This window comes from Epinephelus fuscoguttatus, linkage group LG21 (genome assembly GCF_011397635.1).
Source record: "Epinephelus fuscoguttatus linkage group LG21, E.fuscoguttatus.final_Chr_v1".
Taxonomy (NCBI): Eukaryota; Metazoa; Chordata; class Actinopteri; order Perciformes; family Serranidae; genus Epinephelus; species Epinephelus fuscoguttatus.
This window is the reverse complement of record NC_064772.1, coordinates 9,516,774-9,538,907: the sequence shown is the minus strand read 5'-3', so window position 1 is coordinate 9,538,907 and position 22,134 is coordinate 9,516,774. Positions and strand designations below refer to the sequence as shown.

General features: G+C 41.4%; 1 protein-coding gene across 1 annotated transcript in view; it reads right to left on the bottom strand.

Annotated features, from left to right (window-relative positions):
• Positions 1-22,134, bottom strand: part of drosha (drosha ribonuclease III) — a 161,637-nt gene that overhangs the window by 94,145 nt on the left and 45,358 nt on the right. The window contains exons 16-17 of the mRNA XM_049564597.1: positions 13,412-13,519; positions 6,465-6,572 (exon numbers count right to left, since the gene is read on the bottom strand). Coding sequence (XP_049420554.1) covers positions 6,465-6,572; positions 13,412-13,519 — 216 coding nt within the window. The remainder of the gene's footprint in view (positions 1-6,464; positions 6,573-13,411; positions 13,520-22,134) is intronic.

Below are 22,134 nucleotides of genomic sequence, written 5' to 3'. Positions count from 1 at the left end.
TGGGCATAATAAGGTTGCTAATTATAGCATATCATTATGTGCTTTCTCTGTTGTTCAAGCAAGCCTGGCTGGTAAAATTTCGCTAGAATTAAGTAGCAAGCCTAGCACTACCTATGTATGTGAAATTTAGTCAGGCGTTATTGGCTGATCAATCAGCTATCATTTCTTTCCTGCTCCAAACTATCATTATTATATTGGCCATTAAAAATCCACTATCAGTTGACCTTTACAAGTGACGTTTCAATGGTCATGCAGCACAGCACTAGATATTAGATCAGTAATATGAGGAACATATTTTGCTTAATGTTAAACATGTTTGGGGATTTTGTATATAACAGTCAAAACAATGTATATTCAAAACTTCCCCAAAACATTCTGACTGCTCCAAGTTTCTGGGCCTGGAAAACAGTTTTTCTGATTGCATAACTTCTCCAATTTCATGACTGTGAGAACCCTGAATATATCCATGTGGCGTTGTGTTGGTGATTAACTGGTAAAATCTGGCAAACTATGAGTCAGAACTAAGTCCTAAGTATATACAGCTGAACTGTCATGTACCGCTTGTGTCAAGTATTAATCAAACTCAAGCTGTGGCTTGAGGTTTTGGTTATGGTTTGGACTCGGTTTTAACCAATATTCGTTCACTGTTGAGTTCATACTTGCATCACATATAAACACATAGTACTTCATGTGTGCCATTGCTATGCAGGCCATGCCTTGCATTGCTACTATATGTAACATTTTTCATTTGTAACAAAAAATATTCAGATACTCGCTCACAAACACAAGCAAATATCCTAAGCCTGTAAAATGGTAATCAGGCCAGCCCTACTTGAAACAAATGGACACCTCAATCACATGGCTGAGCATGCAACGCCATGAATAACAAAACAAATAAAATACCCTGGTACTGTGTACACAGAGTCACAGACACATTCGTGGGGGCACACAAACAAAAGCATGCAATATCAGAGCCGAGGCCGAGGACTTGTACAGTTAAATTATTGAGATCCTCTCTGATGCCTCTCATTCTGTCAGCATGGGTCAAAAGTGAGGAATGGGGATGAAGCAACAGGGGGTGGGTAGGATTATGAGGGTCTGGTGGATGTGGGGATGCGGGAGCATGTGGCGACCATGAACACACGTCTCTCCAACCCTAGCCCACCAACCACCCCCCCCACAAGTTTTAAATGTTAAATGTTTAACAGGGAGGCTCTCAGAAGAGGAGCTTCAAAGGACCGTGGCTTCACTGGAGCCAGGCAGGGGGAAGTGCAGAGTGCTGGGGCTCCAGCTCTCAGGCTGGGTTTTTGTCAGTTGCCTCATGCCAGGATCACATTGCCATTCTGTACTGAAATAACAGGTACGTTTCTGCACAAAGAGTCCATAGCTTTACTGGCTGAGTATAGTACAGTGATTATACATTTACGACATATGTTCTCTTTGCAATTTTGATTCGCAGATATGCTTTCATTAAAACATTACAGAGAGCAGCTGGAAACAAGCATTGATTCAGTACAGACCCACCAAACCCTCTGGTTTCCCAGATGATCTGCTGCTTTCATCTTTTCTAAGGAAAATAAGAAAAAAGGGAACTAAATTCTCATTCCTTTAATGGGAATACAGCTCATTACCCTTCAAAGCAAGAACAAAAATTCCCATTCTGAAATGCCAATTCAATGGCTCCAAACTGAGAATGACAGCCAAAGACCTGCTCCTCTGTAAAAATACTTGCAACCTGCGCTAGCTTTCATACTGATGCTGTGTATGCTCACCATGTCAAATCATCAATGTCAAAACATAAAACTAAAACTAAAACTCCAGATTAGTACTGTTTCTGACTTCTATTATAATCAATCAATGTTGAGTACAGGAAGCTGCAGGACTGCCTGAAATGTGTACAATTAACCTTTTATTTTCATTTATAGGCATGTATCCACAACAGGCAGTTGCATAGAGGTGATTATGCAAAGAAAACTCAAACATGGCCACGTTCAGTCCAGTGCTTCTTAGCAGGCCTTGGCAGTATCACAGTATTACGGCATATCAGGGTATTTGGAAACCCTAACGGTATTATTTTCAATACCGTCAAAAACAGAGATGCCCTCCTTTCTATCAAAGTGATACAAAGATGCTATATTGAGGATGTACTGCATGTAGTGCACAGCGTACACCACCATTGGTCAGTCTCTACTGGTGGAACAGTGGGTGTGGCACACAAATTCTGAACTATACTGAAAAGCCTGGTGAAATGTCAGAGAGGTACGAAGGTATGAAAAATAGATGCCACCTAAGCCTACTCCATGGTAACCTCAGCAAGTCCTCAGAAGGAGAGAACCCAGACCCATTTCAGGAGTTTTTTCTAGAGCTGGTCCTGTATAAAAAGGTGAGCCCAACTACCGAATATCTAAGTCTTCCCACACTCCTTCTCCACCAAAAAGGATTGTTGGCCTACATGATGGCCACCCCATGCTCCTTTTTGAACCTGAGCTTTATGAGGCGCAATGTGCCACTTTGTGTAGGGCGTTGACTTGGGTTTACAGGAGATATGAAATGTGATCAGATGTCATGGCAATGAAAGAAAATTCATAGAAATCGTTCAAACCATTCCTAAAGCATAAGCCACTAATTTAAATTGTTTAGTACAATTAAAACACCCATTTTGCCTGGGTCACAATCTTGGAATCCGCCCACTTCACTGAGTTGACTGTCTCATCTAGCATCCTAACATGAAACAGTGCTTCAGTGATTAGCCAATCAGAGGCAAGGTTGGGACTAATGTCACTGTTAAGCTGTTGTCAAGCATTGTTAAACTGAGTGCCAGAACAATGAGGAGTCATAACAACAATGGTATTTGCTATAGACAAGATAGATGCTGCTATTGAGGCTTAATACTACCCAGCATCTTAGTTTGTTTTACTTAGCTCCTCTCCACTCTTTCAACCCCATCAAACCAGAATGTTGTTAAGGCAACACATCAATGTGTACCTAAAATGATGTTAGATTCAGAGTGACACAACAATCTGTCGTGATTTCTTAAGGAAAATCGAACCCCCTACCCCACGCAAATCAGTTTGAGTGAGGTGAGATGTCAGACTGAAAATGGATAACTGAGAGTAAGGAGTTGACAATTCTGTCTGATATCAGGAAAACACTCTTCGCTTCCCTCTAGCTACATTTACAACTTTAATAGTCACATATAAGGTCTCAGGCATCTGCAGGGCTGTGGTACAGCCTGTTCTCATTCTCGAGACCATGTCTTGCGGATGTTGTTCCTGGCCGCTGATTCAGGATAGAGTGTTGTTGGATTCTACCAACATGATGCATGATGCTGGTAGAATGCAAGCAAGGCTAGTCCTGAGCTCAGCAATTTCTGCCACAGTCCGCTAACAGTAACATCGCTTACAGCAAGCTACTAACTAACTACTACAGCCAATTTTAAATGGTGAAATGTCAACAAATTCCATAATAATTAAAGGTCCAGTGTGTAGGATTTAGGGCAGGGGTCAGCAACCTTTAATATCAAAAGAGCCATTTTTGGTCAATTTTTTTTTTTCTTTTTGTGCCTTAAAATAAAGGTAACACAGCCTAGTAAGTCTAAATCAGCCTGTCGTCATTACTAATAGTTTTAAAAGAGCAGTCATTCATACGTTTTACCTTTTCTTTTATGTTTTATCCTTTTACCTTTAATATGATTAGTTGTTACCCTCCAGCGTGCTATTTCGATTATTTGGAAATTTTAAAGTGGCAGTGTTGGCCATGAAGCAAGCAAATCTGTCCAAGCACTATTAAATTCTTGATGTTCCTCTGAGACTTTTTCTTTTTCCGATTTGGAATCTATAACCAGCCTAGCTAGGGAAACTCCTGCTATCAATGTTCCCCAAAATTTAGGAAAAAGCACCAGACTGTTGACATATGATGCACATTTTAGTTGATGGAATGATAGAACTAGGACTGGGACTTAAACACGTTAATTTTGATTAATTAATAACAGAAAAAATAATGCATTAAAAAAAATTGGGCATTTAATCGCACCGTTCTCAGTTCCCTAATTTTTGGCATTTTTTCTTGATTAATTAATTACAAAGCCTCTAATTAATTAGATTCATTTTTTAATCACATCCCATCACTAGTTAGAGTGTATAGGCTACACATTTTTTCAACTGGAAAATATAAGAATCACTTTCGGCCTACAACAATGACAAATGAAAATTAACATGTAAAAAATAATTGTTTCCATGTAATTTTTTGTCAAAGCCACATAGAGCCACTAGAGAAGGGCTAAAGAGCTGCATGTGGCTCCAGAGCCACAGGTTGCCTATTTGGGCAGAAATGGGAATATAATAAAATAAGTATGTTTTCTTTAGTGTATAATCACCTGAAAAAGAGAATTATTGTGTTTCTGTTACCGTCAAATAAGCTGTTTATATCTACATAGGGAGTGGGCCCTTGTTTATGGAGATCATGTTGCACTGTTTCTACAGTAGCACAGAATGGACAAACCAAGCACAAGCTCTAGGGCCATTTGCATTATCACATTGGACACCATAGTTAGCAGGTCCCTCATGTTAAGAATGTCAGAAAAAAAAACAAATTTGTTTTAAGTAAAACTGCTTTATTCATTGCTTTTACTAGTTTTAATTACCTGGACCATTTGTTCTAGGAGGAAGAGACATCTGTGTATAATTCGGCTCCGGGTAAAATCCTCCTAAACAATAAACACTTAAGGAATTTTAACCAGGAGAAGTCTCAGCTGGTTGCAATCTGCAATCATCACTACTTGAAGACACTAAATCCCACTAACTTCTATACACTGGACCTTTAAATTTGGTTTCTTGAACAGGACTCGATTTGCTTCGGACTCGGTCTTGATTTGGACTCCAATTGTACTCAATTAAGTTGGTCTTGACTACAGAGCCCTGGGCATCTGATATAGACACTCAAACTCACATTTTCAGTTTAGTATTCCTTCACAGAGCACAGTGTTATAACATCCATACTGTCGTTTGAAAATGATTTAACTCACCCACACATTCTGTAAAGCCAGAGATAAATTAATTCAAAGCACACAAACCATGAATTGAAGCACAATTCATTTATAATGCAATCACAGAGTGGTACGAGCTTCTCTCATGTTGGAAATCGCCACCGGAAAACATTCAACTCATTAAATGTGATCATCCCATCAGAAAGGAGGCAAATGGGAAGAGACGGCAGTTCTGAAATCAGTTGTGACTCGGAGAGGGCTGTTTGAACAAGCACCATTGCACTCCTGCAGCTGTTCTGTCCAAATCTATCTGGGCACAAAGTGTGTGTGCTGTGGGACATTAGCCGCTGATGTGTGTGTGTGTGCAGTAGATGAGGAAGGTGCTGTAAGCCCGGCAATGATGGCTCCATACTTGGGCCATTTCAGGTCCCAGTAGTGGTGAACTGCTGACAGCCCTGGCTTTATCCACACACACAAACAGCAATGTCATGGTATTAACACCTCAGTGGAGAGAATTGCGATGCAGACAGACAGAGGGGCAACACACACTGCAGAGGCCTGTATGTGAGCTGTCATGATCAAACCAATTGTTTTTCTTTTGTTTGTTTGTCTCGTTTTGAAGATGAAGGACTTGAATGAGAAAGAGGGAGGGACAAATCCATTATCTTCTCCCCAAGAGACGGAGATGTCAAGCTCAAATGGGCGTCTCCTCAATGAAAGGGCTGCAGCTTGTCGGCCGCCGGCTGGCCTCACAGCGGGTCAGTGTTTCCTTTTTAGCACTCGTGATGACAGGTCGTCATTATCCAAATGACAAAAAGGCCAATCGTTGATCGATATGTGCAAATCCCCACACATAAACACACCCTTAGCGCTGAGCAGTCTGGCACACGGACACACACACACAGAGCCTTGAGCGCATCTTAATGCATCCTTCCCCTTTTTAACTATGTATAGGCTACAACACATTGATTTCTAATGTATCAGGTTATGACAGCTCTTCAATATTGCTGGAGGCAGCCGTGGGGCTTACTCCAAGAGCACACAGCTTGAGGCTGCAGACCTGACAGGGGAGAGCTGGCATTACGGAGGAGGCTGTTGTTGTCCTGACTACTGTCACTGCAACTCACAGTAGACCCGGACTGCTTGTTGCAGAGATATGACTCAGGCCGGTGTGTGGGTTACCTTAGCTGACTCCTGAGCCCCTGTTTCCACCTCAACTATCCCTGCAGAGGTGGAATGGGCACAGTAATGAGGCAAACGCTGCCTCCCTGGATCCCTGCGCACAAGCAGCCCCTGCACAAAATGTTTACTTTTTTATCTGACCGACTGTAGAACTGCACCCTGCCTAAAAGAACCACAGGGATTTGCCTACCCATATCTATCCTGTTAGTTATCAACCATGCCAGCCTTTAAATAATGCAGCCTGGGTTGGGGCGTAGAGTCACTTTGTAAGTAAGGAGCTGTCGTGACTGTGTCTTACCTGAAGGAGGCAGCGCTCCTTGAAGACGTAGCCAATGAGCTTATCCAGGTGCATCAGACACTGGTGGTACCGGATATGGTGGGTGAGAACAGGCAGCATCATGGCGTGCTGTGGAGGACAGAGAGAATTGGCAAAAAGGGCAAGAGGGAAAGCCAGCAAAGGGAGACAAAATTGAAAAGGGGGAAGAAACAGGAAGAGACAGGGAATGGGGATCATGCCTTATATGAAAGAAGAGTGTGTTTTGAGAGAAAGTGTGATGAAGAGATTGCCAGAATGAAAAGGGAGAGGATTGATAGAGGGAACAGGCAGGGAGAAATCAATCAGCCAGTCATTATTTATTAAGTGGCGCTCTGCAACAGAGAGATGAAATAATCAAAAACCCAATCGCTGCACTGTGAGGGGGAATGACAGTGAGGAGGGAAAATTCACATTTGGACAGGACAGTCAAATCGAAGCCCATCCTGGCATGTTGACACACTTACACTCGGACAAACACTGACAGCCCCCTCTGACCCTCATATATTAAAAAAGAAAAAAGTTTGAGAGCAACAAAGTGAAAGAAAAGTGAAACGGAGGAAGCTGAGAAACTGGTGGATGGTTTGTGAGTGAAGTGAGTGTTTATATCAGCAAGGGAATGTGACATGGAAAGTGAGAAGCAAAACAGAAAATAGTCAGCGGTCAGCGAATTAGTCTGACAGTCAGAGAGCCAATCTACAGAATCATTAGTGGAGGCTTATCAAGTCGGTCGTTCGGAGTGGCTGAGGAACTGTAGCAAAGGCTGGTGTACACACATTAACCCCGTGCCACCACATGAGAGAGGAGGGAGCCATGCATGTTTTAATTAGTGCTGCTGGGGAGGGTGAGCCCGAGGCCCAGCGGCTACAAGCAGTGCTGCCACGTAGCCCTGGGGCCATCACAGGGGCCGTGGTGACACACTCCCCAGGCCTTGTTAAGCAGCCAATTAACAAAGCCAGGCCCTGGTCATGTCTACAGCTCCCGACCTGTTCTGATGAGTGCCGGAGTGAGTGAGTATATGTGTGTGCAGAGAGGCGAAGTGGGGGCTTGTTAGAGTTGATACTCTGGTAATTAAAAGGTGGGAAATTTCTAATTTACTGTCACGGATGATGTTTGGGCAGTTTGGACGCTGTCCAACCTGACCGGCGGCCTGAATTTCTTTTTCCCCTGGCTGAAATATTACAAGCATGAATTTTAAATTGCACTTTAACACACTTTATCATTGTTTTATTAACTGGAATGTCATAAAGTGGTTATTCCAGCTTGTTTTAGATTTGAAGCTACAGTTTGTAACTTTTATAAAAATAACTCTTAGTCATATTTGCTGAAACTGTCACTACAACCACACAGTAGTACATGAGACAGATAGTCTGAAAAAATCATCGTGTTCTTCCTCCTCCTCATAGTGCTTCTGATGGCATTTGCTAGAATTCACTATGGCTAAAGGTAAACAATCAATCAGAGCCGAAAAGTCTCTAACACAGCCGTCAGTCATCTTAATTACTGCTCATGAACAAAATTGTCAATGCTGATCCAAGAAGCAACCTCTGAGGCTGAAAAATGAAGCCAGAAGTGCCAAAAATAGCAGTTCCTTGAATGGCCACTTGAGGCTGGCTCCTGAAGCGAGTCGATCCCCACAGATCATGTTACAATGCCCACATTTACAGCAGCTGTAAACATGTTTACAACCTGGCACAAAAAATCACAACAGCCCACAAGTCAGATCTATCTCTTGATCATTCACATTAGAGATGGGCATTTTAAGTAACTTCTATAATCGAGTACTTGCACACAAAAAAAAAAAAAAAAAAAAAAAAAAATTATCTAACAAAAGAATAGGACTGTTAGTTGGCAAAACCATAAATTTAAAGTTAACGTACGAGAGTTCAGCAAACCCTCTGTTGCTGTTATTACATAGGTTGGACACAGCACTGAAGGACCGTCTCTGGGGTCCGGAGATGATTTCATCACGGTCAGGACAACGTCTGCCCGGTTAGCACGAGCTAACACAGCAGCAGTGGCTAACATCCCACACTGAGTCATTAGACATGACGATGGCTCGAGTATCCATGTCCATCCCTAATTCACACCTCTGCCCTCTCATCCAAATATGGTCACTTCTGTCTCCAAAAAACCAAGGAGGCGACAGCCTAAACTCGAGGCTTCAAAACGAGTATTGACGAACCATTGGGTGACTCAAGGTAGCTACGTCCAATATTTTACAGTCTATTTACTAATAAAATATGAATCAAGATTCTGCAACTGTATGGCCTATTTTTTGCATGGAACATTTTCATAAACATATTCTGCTATACTGTTTAGCTATAAAATGAGAATGCTTGCTCCAGCTGCCATGCTGAAAACAGCTGAGCCAAAACCAAGCACCATCCACCAGCCAGAGCAAACTTTCTTATACTGTTGTGTACGTACTGTTCAGATGTAAGATTGCAACAGTTTGCTCCAGCCGGCAGGTAGTGCTTGGTTTTGCCTCAACTGTTTCCAACATCGTGGCTGGGTCACAAACTCTATCATTTTACAAGTAAACAGTGCACTAAAACATGTTTCTGAAAACAACTGAGGCGACAAATATGAAATGCAGTAAAAGAATCTTGATTCATATTTGACTGGTGCTGCCTAGTTTGACATTTTGACCTGAGCAGTAACTGACAGATGTGTTAGAGACTCCTCGGCTCTGATTGGCTGCTTTCATTCAGGTGCGGTGGATTCTTGCAAATGCCATTAGAAGCACTACGAGGAGGAGGAACATGATTTTTTTTTTAATTATCTGTCTCATGTACTAATGTGTGGCTTTAGTGACAGTTTCAGCAAATATGACAAAATGTTTTTAACTACAACTTTGTTCACATCCATTTGATTCTTACAGAATAAAAAATAACTGAGCATTTATACTTATCTGCACTGTAATTTTGTGTAATAAAGATGTCATTGGAAGGCTAAAGGCTTTACAGTGCTCTACTCCAACTTATTTTAGTAGATTTTATTAGGCAACATATATTCAGCAATGGCAAGTATTAAAGCAATTTAAATCTGTAGCAGAGATTTAATCTACCTCCTACCTGCCTGCCGGCAATGTCACTGTAGATGGAAGTATTCCTCTGTGTTCTGGCTTAGTTATGTGATAAATAAGTAAGTTGATTAATGAATATAGTAAGAAATGTTAAGTAAATAAAAGTGTCACACTGTTGCAGTGAATAAAGGCACGCCCACACTTATTTTCCCTGATGCAGAAGAGAAAACAAGCTGCCTTTCTCTTGAAATGTTCAAATAAAGTGATAGCCTTCACATGGATGTGATCAGGGACACAAACAGACAAGAAGACAAAGCAGAGAAGCAGCAATGAATCAAAAAATAAACATATAAATATAAAAGAAAAAACACTGATGAATAAGTAAATTCCAGCCTTCAATGTGTAGCCTGGTCCTTGACTGAGCCTTTCAAGTGGAACAACCTTGGTGTAGCCGAGCGATGTCAGTAACGAGGGGGTTGATTCCGTTCGGAATAGAGCACCTGCTTTTAGAATCAGGAAAACTATGGGTCAGTTTTGCCGTTCTATCTTGTCTGTGTCACACGTTGTGCAGAGTGTACCGCCGCAGTTCGAACTGAAATTATTCATGAACCAATTAGTCGTAGCAGTACAGCTTGAAGCAAATATAATTGGGCAGCAATTATGGATCGGATCCTTCTTTGCTAGACCTTGCTATAAGAGAGGTCTGGTTTGCAAGGCTAGAACTTTCTGTCATCCCTCTCCAAATGTGAGCATGAGTACCAGCTGTAGGCTATCCTCGCTGCATACAGGGATGTGTTCAGAGAAAGAGATGTGCAACGGCACATCGCGGTGGCAATTATTTTCTGAGTAACAGGCAGAAAATACTGGAATACACAATAACTAAAAGAATTATAAAAGTAAAGCCAGTCCACTTCATTACACTGACAAATCCATGAACAAATGCAGTCCTGTATGTTTCAGTGGGCACAGCATGGCACTAACACATTCAGGGTTATGGTTCAAGTCTCATTAGGGCCGCCAAATTGTATGCGCATGGAACTGTAAGCTACATATGTTGTCCCACGTCCCTGAAATCGAGATAACATGTTGACCATATGGAGATTGAATTCCATTCTGGTTTATTTTGCTGCTAATAAGTGCATGAGGAAAGATAACGGTGCACTCACTCTTGGCAGACTGAGTGGTGGTGAAGTTGTATATAAATAAAATGGCAGGTCTGAGACATTACTTAATGAAGGGTATGGTTGCTGAGGCTCTGTGGGAGTCCACTTTCCTTACACAGATCTTGACACTTGAATAGAGAAGTGACGCAATGTGTGGAAAGATCAGAAGCCAAGTTTCTGACTGTGGCTGTGCTGTGCTGTGAGCACTGGTCCGTGTCGGTCTGAGTAGAAGTACCGCTGTGTGCATGTATGTGCAAATTTAAAGGATAATTGCCATGTAATACAATGCATATTACAAGGTTAGAATATCTAAACCTCTTGATTTGGAGGTAAAAACCAAAAGTGTGCGCATCCAAAACGTCAGTAGTGCTCCCCACATGGCCCAGGAAAACTGTATACAATAACACAGTGGATCAAAGTAGAACCAGTAATGTAATAAGGCAGAATTGTCCATTAAATGTGACCACAGCACTTAGTATTTAGCTGCCCTGAATTGGCTCTCACTCAGTTTTAGAATTGATTTTAATATTTTATTGATAACTTCCAGGGCTGTTCGTTGTCTGGCTGCTGTTGAGATTGCTGACACTCTGACCCTGTAGATAACAGAGCATGATTTCAGATTCAGTCTTAACCGTTGCACCAAAGTACAGATTGGTGTCACTAGATGTACGGACATTTGCCATCAGAGAAGCCAACTTCTGCAAAGGCCCAAAGACACACCGTCCCAAACAGCACGCATCAAAACAGCCAGTCCTATTATTTTCTATACACACACTTTAAACACGGAGGCGGCAGTGTCCAAAACTAACTTTCTGACTCACTGACCAAGGGGACTGGTAGATTAAAAAAATCCACCAGCCCAGCATATTTTTTACCAGCCTAAATGATGCCTCCTGGTGTCACATATCCATTAGATTTCATTGAGATAAGAAGGTTTTATGTTGAATACAAACTTAAAGAGGGGGCCAGAGCAAAATTAAAAGCAAAATTATTTAAATAATTTAAGCCTGCATACAACTCAAGATATCTTGATCTAAAAACTCTACTGTAGTATTTCCTGTTTAATGTACTTAAAGATCAGACATGAAAGTAAATTTGAAGGTTTTGTAAACCTATCAGATGCTTAACGATTTTAAGCATCTTAAGCCTCCGAATCAAATTCTTAAAAATCTACCGCAATCACCCCCTTCTTTGCATAGTGGCAAGTGATAGTTCAGCAGATCAGCTGATGTCCCTTATGGTAAACAGTGCCACAGAACTAGGAGTGCTTGAGAAGGTCAGTTTTGCGGTAGGTGTGCTATTTTTGGCAGATTCAGCACATTGATTCAGTGGTGGAGCCTGTCGGTGAGAGAAATCACTCTGACAGGCAGTTCAGCTAAGCGCCCAAGAGGAGAAACTGAAGTGAGGAAAGTAAACAATTAACTAAAGTCAAGAGGGCACAAGATCAAAACAAACTTATTATATCAAATCAGATTACGTTTTTAGCTACTGAGTGCTTTAAATGTTTGCAACTGTTTGTGTTATTGCGCACTAGCACACAGTAAATATCATTTCTTCTTTCAACATCGGGTTGTGTTCTCAATGCGCTAAGTGGCTAACTAGCATCCCAAAATCATCCTGTTGATGTCCTTTGTGAATGTTAAATACAGCTTCCACCATCTGCTGGTCTGGAGAGTCGTTTCCTCTCACACAGGTCGAGACCATATGTGCTAGTTGGCTGTCAGCTATAGTCTTTGCGGTGTTATCAAGTGCAGCTTTCTGGCCAAAAGACAGGTGATGTGAGGCAAGGCAACAGTCACCCTTCCTCACCACTAGTTCTCTGATGTCAGTTTGATGTGTCTGGGTCTCAACAGTCTGCCTAAAGAGCTTATTTGATATTAATTTATCATTTAAAGTCATATACCAAAAAAAAAGCTTAACACCCTCTGCTGTCAGCTTCGTAAATATGAGGATTTGCTCTTTAAGGTGTTTAGCCACCATGTGACACCAGAACAGCTTCAACGTGCCTTAGCATTAAATCTACAAGTCTGTGGAATTCTATTGGAGGGATGAACACCATTCTTCCAAAAGATATTCCCTCATTTGTTGTTTTGATGATGATGGTAGCAAAGAGCACTGTCTAACATGCCTGTCCAAAATCTCAAAATTAAAAATAAAAATCAGAATCGACTGGGCCTGCTTAGCATTTTTAAACATACCATACAGTGCATCTGTGTGGAAGCATCTGCTTCTGTTACATGTCTTCACTCGTTTAGTAGTGACTTGTTACCAGTCTGTATATGTGACTGTAAGTTAAATATTTTGGAGTTTTGTCTTTGGGCTGTAGGAACTTGTGATAGTCAGTTGTATTTTTGTTTTGTTTTTTAAATTGTATAAAAAGAAAAAAAAAAAGTCACTGAAACTAATCCTCATTTTCTGTCCTACTGCTTTTGAATTGCGGTTGAAAGCCTATTTTAATAAAAACGTTTCTTACTTACATTACTTTTTGTGTTCTTGCCTCCCTACTGTCACAGCAATCTTTTTACTTACAAAGCACTTTGTAACACTTAAGACACATGGTGACTTTCATTGTTACATAAAGGTTATGTAAATGTCAAACAGTGTGTGTTTGAGCGAGTGACTGCAAGTAGACCTGTGTCTGTGTGTATACCAACATCTGAATGTGTTGTTCTCTTTCACGTGTTAGATCCATGTGTATGTACTGTGCGGCATGTATGTATGTGTCAGCTGACGAGCGTTACCTGACAGACGTCGGAGCGGATGCCAGTCTTCCAGAAGCCTTGACTGCTGAGTTCCACCGTCACCTCACGGCGCATCGTGTTCTTCTGACGGATCTTCTGAAGAGCTTCCTGCCAAACAATCAGCCAGTCAATTATTGATCTGCTGGAGCACAGCCTTCGGGGACAGCTCCCTTCCTCAAAACCCCTGCCCAACCCACCCTCGCCCCCCCCCTCCCTTCCTTCACTCCTGCTCCCACAACAGATAAGCTGGCACATGCAATAAATTGAAACCTCCATAGCATGACATAAATACAGTACAGCAGTGGACAGGAGCAACAATGGCAGTGACAGCTATCCTGGTCCTGGCTAATTGAGGCACTGCAATGGGTCAGCAATGTGGCTGTGGGCAGTGGTGGTACTGGGAGTGGGAAAGCTGATACAAAGGCTTCAGTCCCAGTCACCAAGAGCCAAGGCACCTGACTGCCCATTAGGACCACCACACAAGAGCCTAGAGGTACCTCCATCAGCAGCAGGAATCATTACAGACACACACACACTCACACACACAGCACCATGCCAGCCCCACAGCAAATAACTCAGTAGCGAGGGGAGGGGGGGTCTGAGACAAAAGGGCCCTACAAATAACAACCAAGATGGAAGATGTATTGACAGACTGCACCTCCTAAAGTGTGTGCGCTCGCATGTGTTTCATTCAACTGAGAATTATCGACTCCGTCTGAGTTCACCGTGATCTGCCTAAAATGGAACGCCAGGAATTTTTGACTCGCAGAGGAAATAAGAACAACAAAGGCATGAATAAATAATGCCATCCTACTTTGAACTGTGCATCAAAGTGAACACGCTCGCCCACGCGCAGCACATGCATGCGCACCCACACACACACACACACACACACACACACACACACACACACACACACACAGCAAATCTTTCCATGGACAGCCAGCCACTGTATATATGGAAAGCAGTAATCACAGCGAACTGTGAATATGTAAATACTTTATTATGCAAGGCGTTCTACAGGGTCAGGCAATGGACAGAAGTATAAAAAGTAAATAATTGACCAGGAGGAGGAGGAAGAGGGGAGACTAACTTTCTACTGGTCAAACAGACAAGTCATGGCCCATTTGACTTTTATCATCACATCCTTCTGCTGAGAGAAGTGTTTGTGTTTTGGATCAGGTTGAGGTCAAACACCAAAGACACTGTCTAAAACTCACTGCCTGCCGAAGGCAAGTTCACATCTGCTGCGTGTGTGCTCCCTTGCTTACGTATTGCTTTAACAGGTTCATTTAGGAGACTTGAGCTTATCCTATTGTTCACATTACCTTAGAAATGTAAAGCTAGAGGATTAAAGCGGCTGCAGTTGTCGGTAGTAGAGCATAAAGTCTGTTAAAACTGATGGCCGGATTTCTATAATATTTGCAGAGGGTATTCATGGTTTCCAGAGGATAAATCTTAATGTCTTTGAGAACCTTCCTGACCTTTCCTCTTGGACCACGCCAAGACTAAGATGCTGGCAAAAAAACAAACTACACTTTGAGTACCCCAAGACTGATTCAGCTCTATAAATACCAACTGATATGCAGTTTATTCTAAACAAACAAGCGTGGCCAAACTACAGCCCATTTGCCAACGTTCTCAAATGGCTCACGGCCGGTTTTTAAAAATAAATTAGAACATGGCTGAAGCTTCTAATAAACTGCACTGTATGTACAGTCCACAGCCTAGTTTAAACACAGTGTCACTGTCATCTTTAACAACCAATACTAGCAAGCCCAGAAATTGCACTTCTTAATTTGTACACTAGATGTTGCTTCTTGAACCCATAACGACTGCTTACTACGGGGTAAAAACATTTACCTCTGAGAACATGGTGGCAGACCTGAAAAGACAGAAAATACAGTGATACTTTCTGCAATATGTGGGCAGACCAATAAACCACTGTAATGTCAAATGTTAAATTGTTAAGTTGTGTTGCTTGGTAATTTAATTAATTTACAAAAGAAGAAGAAAATGAGCTTTGGGGTCTAGAAACACTGGTTTTCTTGCTGTGTAACTAGTTGAAAACTATGTATATACTGCTGTTTGGCCCATGACTCTATATAATTTCCTGAATATGGCCTATACTTACAAAAGGCTACTCCTGATCTATAACAAAGCACACAAAAAAAGCATTTTTTATGCACCGATTTATTGGTCAAACATCAGTATCAGCCGACATTGGCCTTGTTGACTGCCATCAGCCTATCGGCAAATAAGATGACATTAACCGATGGCAGTGGCTGATGTTTTCTACTGTGTCACATCAATTGTGCGGAGGCTAAAAAGCAGGACTCCGGGAAAAAGGCACCCCATTAACCCTGTGACAATAGAAAACGTGTTTGGGATGAACAGAGATCTTCCCTGGGATGCTTTCGGGACAAAAGGACACAGTAAACTCACTATTGACGAATTAGGGGGACGTTCTCTATTGTTTCACTGATAATGCTACTTTGTGAACAACAAATCCATGTTAAAACCGGCAGGAGGAGAGCTAGTTAACTTTCTCTGTAAAAAGTCGATGGCCTCAACTAAAAGCTAATACAGGTTGCATTAACTTACATTATGGTGCCCTCAAGCTCTTTAGAAATTTAGTGTATTGGACAAAGGTAAATTAGAACGTTACCATTATGTGTTCGAATGGAATCTTGTAAAATTGTGTTTTGGGGGAAAATACAGTTATTTGAAGGAGAAATTTCTGGTGATGTTTTCACAGTAATATAAAATTAAAGAGGGAATTATGACATACAGTGGTGGAAAAAAGTTTTTCGGACACCCTTAAAATTTTACACAATCTCAAATATTATCATGAAATATTTGTGGAAAAATCTTTTTTGTGTTTCAAAAGGTGTGGCTGCATTAGACAGATACAAACAAATACAAATTATATTTTTTTTGTTTATTGTTTACAAGAAAAACTAACAAAACAAAATTCTTGACAGTTTCAATATGTCAGTTCTCAACATTGTCGGTATCAAAGTCAACAAATAACAGAGAATGTGTTCAAAACTGAACAAAAAATAAATAAACCATCACATCATCAAATTAATATTTAGTAGTCCTGCCATTGGCACGTAGTAGAGCTCTAATCCTGGCTGGCATGTTCCCCACGAGCCTTTCACACTGTTGAGGGGTAATTCTGTCCCATTCTTCTTGAATTACTGCTTTTAATTCTTCTAAATTCTTTGGTTTATGCTTTGAAACAGACCTTTTGATAATCCACCACAGATTTTCAATGGGGCTCATGTCCGGGGATTGAGCTGGCCACTCCACTCCAGTTCTTGTGTGCCTGGGCCCAACGACGCCGGGCTAACCTCTGTCTCTCATTGATCAGGGGCTTCTTGATAGCCTTGTAGGACCTTAAGCCATGATCTAAAAGTCGGCCATGTACAGTGCAGGTGGAACACTGGGCACCAGTTTGGTTTGACCACTGCTGTTGAAGCTCCTGTGATCTCATTCGGCAGTTTTGCCTGCACATGCGGATCAGGATGCGGTCATTTCTTGCTGAAGAAACCCTTGGACGCCCAGATCTTGGTTTGTCTTCCAAGCTGTTGGTTCGTCTGTATTTCTGCAGAGTGTATCCAACTGCTGAAGGACTGCATCTGCACTTCCTGGCTATCTGGCGGCAGCTGTACCCTTCCTGGCTGAGAATATTTATCTTCAGGCGTGTTTCCTGCGTTAGGTTCCTTGTTTTAGCCATTTTTGTGTCTGAAGAACTTTCAAATGTGCTGGCTTTATGTAGACACGAAGCTTGGCAACAAAAATTGTGACTTTCAATAAAAAGAACGACCTTCATCACTGGTACCAAAATGACCCAATACTCAAAATTTCTTATGTATTTTTATGGAACCAATCAATTTTAAGTTTTTAATGGCTTTTTTAGGATTTATTTAGTATTTTGGCTGTGACTGTACTAAAAGAAATTGCACTTGAAGACCTAAGAGTGATTCTTAATGCAATATTTCACAAATGCATGGGGTGTCCGAAATCTTTTTTCCACCACTGTATATTGTAAAAAGGTTGTGAAGCAGTTCTTTAAAAATAGTTTTTTCTTGTGAAAGATTATATTAAAAGGTTGTTTCATACATGTGAGTTCTTGAATTTGTGCTCATTCAAAGACAGTGTAATAAACACAGACTGTAAAAATAATGGACCCAGGCCAATTTGCGAATCCTAGGATGGTGAAGAAATGACCTACTCTCCCTCTGATTGGCTAGTGCTTGTTGCCTTCATTGGTTGTACTGGTTAGGTTTAGGCGAAAGGAGTGGGATTGGTTAAAGTAAGGGTTTGAAGGTCAGGGTAAGCCAGTCAGATGCAGAGTAAGGCAGAGTAAGGGAGGCATTCCTTCACCATCTTAGGATTCGTAAATTTGCTGGACTTAGCTACCGTAACGTCAGCCATTGGTTTGTGGACTCCTGTTTTGAAGCCCCGAGTTCAGCACTTTGTTTTTTGGAGCCAGAAGTGACTTTATTTGGGTGAGAGGCTGACACTGTGGAGGAGTGAGGGATGGATCTGACTGAAAAGCCGAGGACACTATCGGCAGACAGCCTACCACTTAACTACATTTAAACAGGTGAGTCACATAAAATTGACACCCATGTACAGTTGTCATGAAGGAGAGAATTAGTTCTAGAGACCAGAACCTTTTTTGTACCAGGCTGTTAACATGTTTTTTACTGCTGTAAAGTTGAGCATTTTAACATGGGGGTCTACGGGGACTGACTGACTTCTGGAGCCAGCCTCAAGTGGCCGTTAAAAGAACTGCAGCTCTTGGCACTTCGTGTTGGCTTCATTTTTCAGCCCCAGAGGTTGTTGCTTGGTAATGGAGGGCTAAAATGACTATAAGTTATTAATTGTTTTTATCATGAGGATTTTTTTGTTTTCCTGTCAAAAAAGGGAGAATAAAGAACAACAAAAACAAAATAAACAACAAATAAAAAAAACATTGGTATTGGCTATCAACTAAATCGTTATTTTAAACATTGGTACTGGCCCAGAATTTCACAGTTTGTGTTTCCCTACATCAATTTACTCTCTATATCTTTGCCTGCTGGATCTTTTTGTTGATTGCTTCCTAAAAAGTACACTAGGGACCAAATAAATGAAGATTTTTGTCAAGAAACATGTTTACATGCCAAAATCTTCAGATTGGGCCAGTTTATGTTGCAGTGAGACAGACAATGATCCGTAAAAATACAGCCCAGTCAACGCTGGAGCAGTCTGAGAAAAACAGTGTTAAGTTCTCGTGTGGCCCAGCTGAAGCCCAGACTTGAAACCAATGGAAAATCTGTGGAATGAGTTGAAGATAGCTTTTCAAAGATGCTCCTCATACAGCTCAACTGAGCTCGGCCAAATCTGCGAGAAAGAATCAGAGCAAATCCCCAAATCCACATATGCCGAGCTGATAGAGACGACTCGGAGCTGAATTCACTGCCAAAGTACTGACTTGGGGCTGAATAGTTATTCAAATTAGAGACAGGAGATAATAAAGAAACATTCATTTTCAGTACAGTTAGACAAACGTTTTATAACTTGTTTTTCTTGCAATTATTGGTTATATTGTGTAGACCAAGAAACAATGAACATTTCAAGATGATTGTTATATTTTGAATGCAAAATCATCCAAGAAGCATCAGAAAAAAACTGAAAGGAGTTGGAGTGTTTTCTGAAGACAATATCAGTCTGCCTGTTTGAGGCCAAGTCATGCATTTGGCTAAGGGACTCACAAAAAATCCATCTGGGCAACACACACAGACAGTCTGCATGAAATGTTTCCCCTACCATTATGCTGGGGGGACGCCCCCACCCTCCGACAGACGACAAATTATTGATTTCATTTGTTTTTGTTTTTTTATGATGAATAAATACACAGTTATTCTGAAATAAACCTGGCATTTAAGGTTGAAAAAATGTTCCTTAATTGTGTATAGTTCAAGTGTTGCATTTCTGAATGTTGAGGTGTTATTATTTCATTACAGGACTATCTTTCGCATTCTTCAGTTCAGTTGTAGCATACAGAGTTGCAGCAAGACGCACTTCCTAGAACCATACGTCTGACAAAAAACAAGGCAATCAAACACACTCAAATTTTTTGAAAGAGACAATCTCCATCAACCTGGCGACTGGGGTGGTATAAAGACATCACACACTGTTTCTCCTCCAAAGAAGCAGATGAACTGACTGATAAAGAGAGTGCAGTCAAGCTACCCTCACTTGCTTCCTCATGGTCAAACCACCTGCTGCTAAAGTTGGAGTGCACCTTCACTCTGACCTTTATTTTAAATGCCTTGAAATGGACCAGGATACACATGTGACTACATCTGCTTCTCAAAATAAGGCGCTAACACAGAGTATATAAAAAATACATAGATAAATAAGATTATTTGGATTATATTCACACGAAGTATAAAGCATGTAACCTCTGTCCCTGAACTCTCACTAACGTGAGGGAAATAACTTTACACTGATTTGGGTTGCTGAAAAAAAAAAAAAAAAAAAAAAAAAAACCTTTTAAATTAAAAAATTAAATTTTCATTGAAGCATTTAATTGCTGGAAAGATGGTCTTTTCATAAAACTGGGCTGTCAGTGCTGTCACTACTTTTGAAACTGGTGCTATGTGACCAGAGAAAAAGGATGCTTTCGCTCAAGAGGTAGAAAACCTACAAGTACCAGAATCCACTGTGTCAAACCAGAGCAAAAAATGCTACTGCTGGTGGATGACTTGGTGGGAGCTTGTGTGCATTAACACAGAAATCAATATGGAGGCCAGCTGTTAAACAATCTCGAATTACAGTTAACTGTAAGCTGAGATACAGAATCTTGGTTAATATTCGATCAGTGCTGCTTAGTTTTACGGTATCATCTGAGTTTGGTCTGAGTCTGACGAAGAGGCAGCTCTCTTTGTCTGTGGTGAGAAGAAAATCTGTAGTCTGAGCAAGCGAAAATCCTCCGGATGACGCAAAAGGCATCATGTGGAGGATCTGATCTGAGAGACGAGAAAGAAGATCTGGCTGTTGTAAGATGAAGAGATGTTTACCATTGCTCACTTACACATACTACCCACACTTTTAGGATTCGAAACTGGTTGAAAATTGGCAATCCCTTAAAGGACAACGCTGACTACATACAGACTCAAAACCAAGCTTCTTTTTTTTTTTTACTGTATCAATCTGGAAAATTGCCAAAATGTTTAACACATCAAATACTTGATGTGTAAACATTAGTAAGTTCAGCTGCAAACTTCAGAGTTATGTACCTTAGAGTTTGAGTTTTTCTTTGAAAATGAAACAGCACATTGGTATTTCTGTAAACTGTCTATCAATTACCATAACATTTATCAGTAACGTAATTAAGATGGAAAAAATATGAATGTGTCACGCTGCATGTTAATTGAAGTGGGACTTCTACATTTTGTGCTAGTGCTCTTAAAATTTTCAGTAGCGAGCACCAGTGCAACTTGTGGTAGTCTGGATCCCTAAAATTCATCTGGGCAACACACACTGAGAGTCTGCATGTCCCTCATTGACACACCAGCTCCGCCCACACACCCGCAACCCTCCATGCTCTCAGCATGAGATCTGGAAATGGGTGCAGAGACGTGCTACCTGGTGTGAAGGCCAGTTCCAGCCAAGACGTACACCTTCGACCTCCCTGCAGCTCCGTGGACTCTAGAATGAGCACAGAGGCATCAAAGAGCTAGCTGAAGCAGCATTGCTGTGAACACCTCTGACAGTGTGATTCTTAATGCTAGAAAATGCAAAATAAACACACGTTTGGTCTTTCACCGAGAGAACATTTACTCAGGAAGCTTGAGTGTTCTCTCAGGCATTAAATAGGCAGCGATGCCACACTGCCGCTGCAATGAAGAGACATTGACATGGCTAATGCATCGTGGTAGAGCCTGATGGACCCAGTGTGTGAGTGTGCATGTGTTTGGGTTCACTAATTGCTCCAGTGCAGGTTGACAGTAGGATTGTCAGGGCCTGATAGCCAGAGAGCTTTTGCCGAGCTACCTGGGAAACAAGCTAATTGAGCTCTGAGTTCTTACTCATTATTGATTCAGAGTGTATCAAACAGACCAAAAGAAGAGACACACTCACAGCCACAGATAATAGAGAAGCTGTATCTACTGTAGAGAAGTTACAGCAGTCCCTACAGGAGAGATATGGTGGGACGAAGCGTGTGCTCAGCTACCTCAGGCCACACACTGCACTGGTGATTCCCTGTGGCTACATGGTCATTACTTCACCAAACCAGGACCTTTTTTCATTCTCAGTCCCTGGTGGTGGGTCGACCTTCACACTCGACTCAGGACAGCAGTTACAGCAGTTTTAGGCTGAGCCCACACATACAGTACATGTGTATTTTTGAAAATGAGGTTTTTCGGTCCCCAACCAAAGCACTGTTAAAAACAAACCAAACCAAAAAAGCCAAGGAAGACGAAGAGATGTTGGCGGATCAGAGGCATGAAGAAAAGCTATTATCAGAGGGCTACATTGAGCAGTGACCTCTGCTGCACATTCTGACGCCTCTGTTCCTCAATAAAGTGGAAAATAACTGTACATTTATGTGTTATCATGTTAGAAGTCTTGTTAGCAAAGTTAGAGTCCACCACTGCACGAATAGTGCCTCATTTGTGACACCTCTCAAGCCAAAGCCTGTTTTTTCCTGTCTACACTGA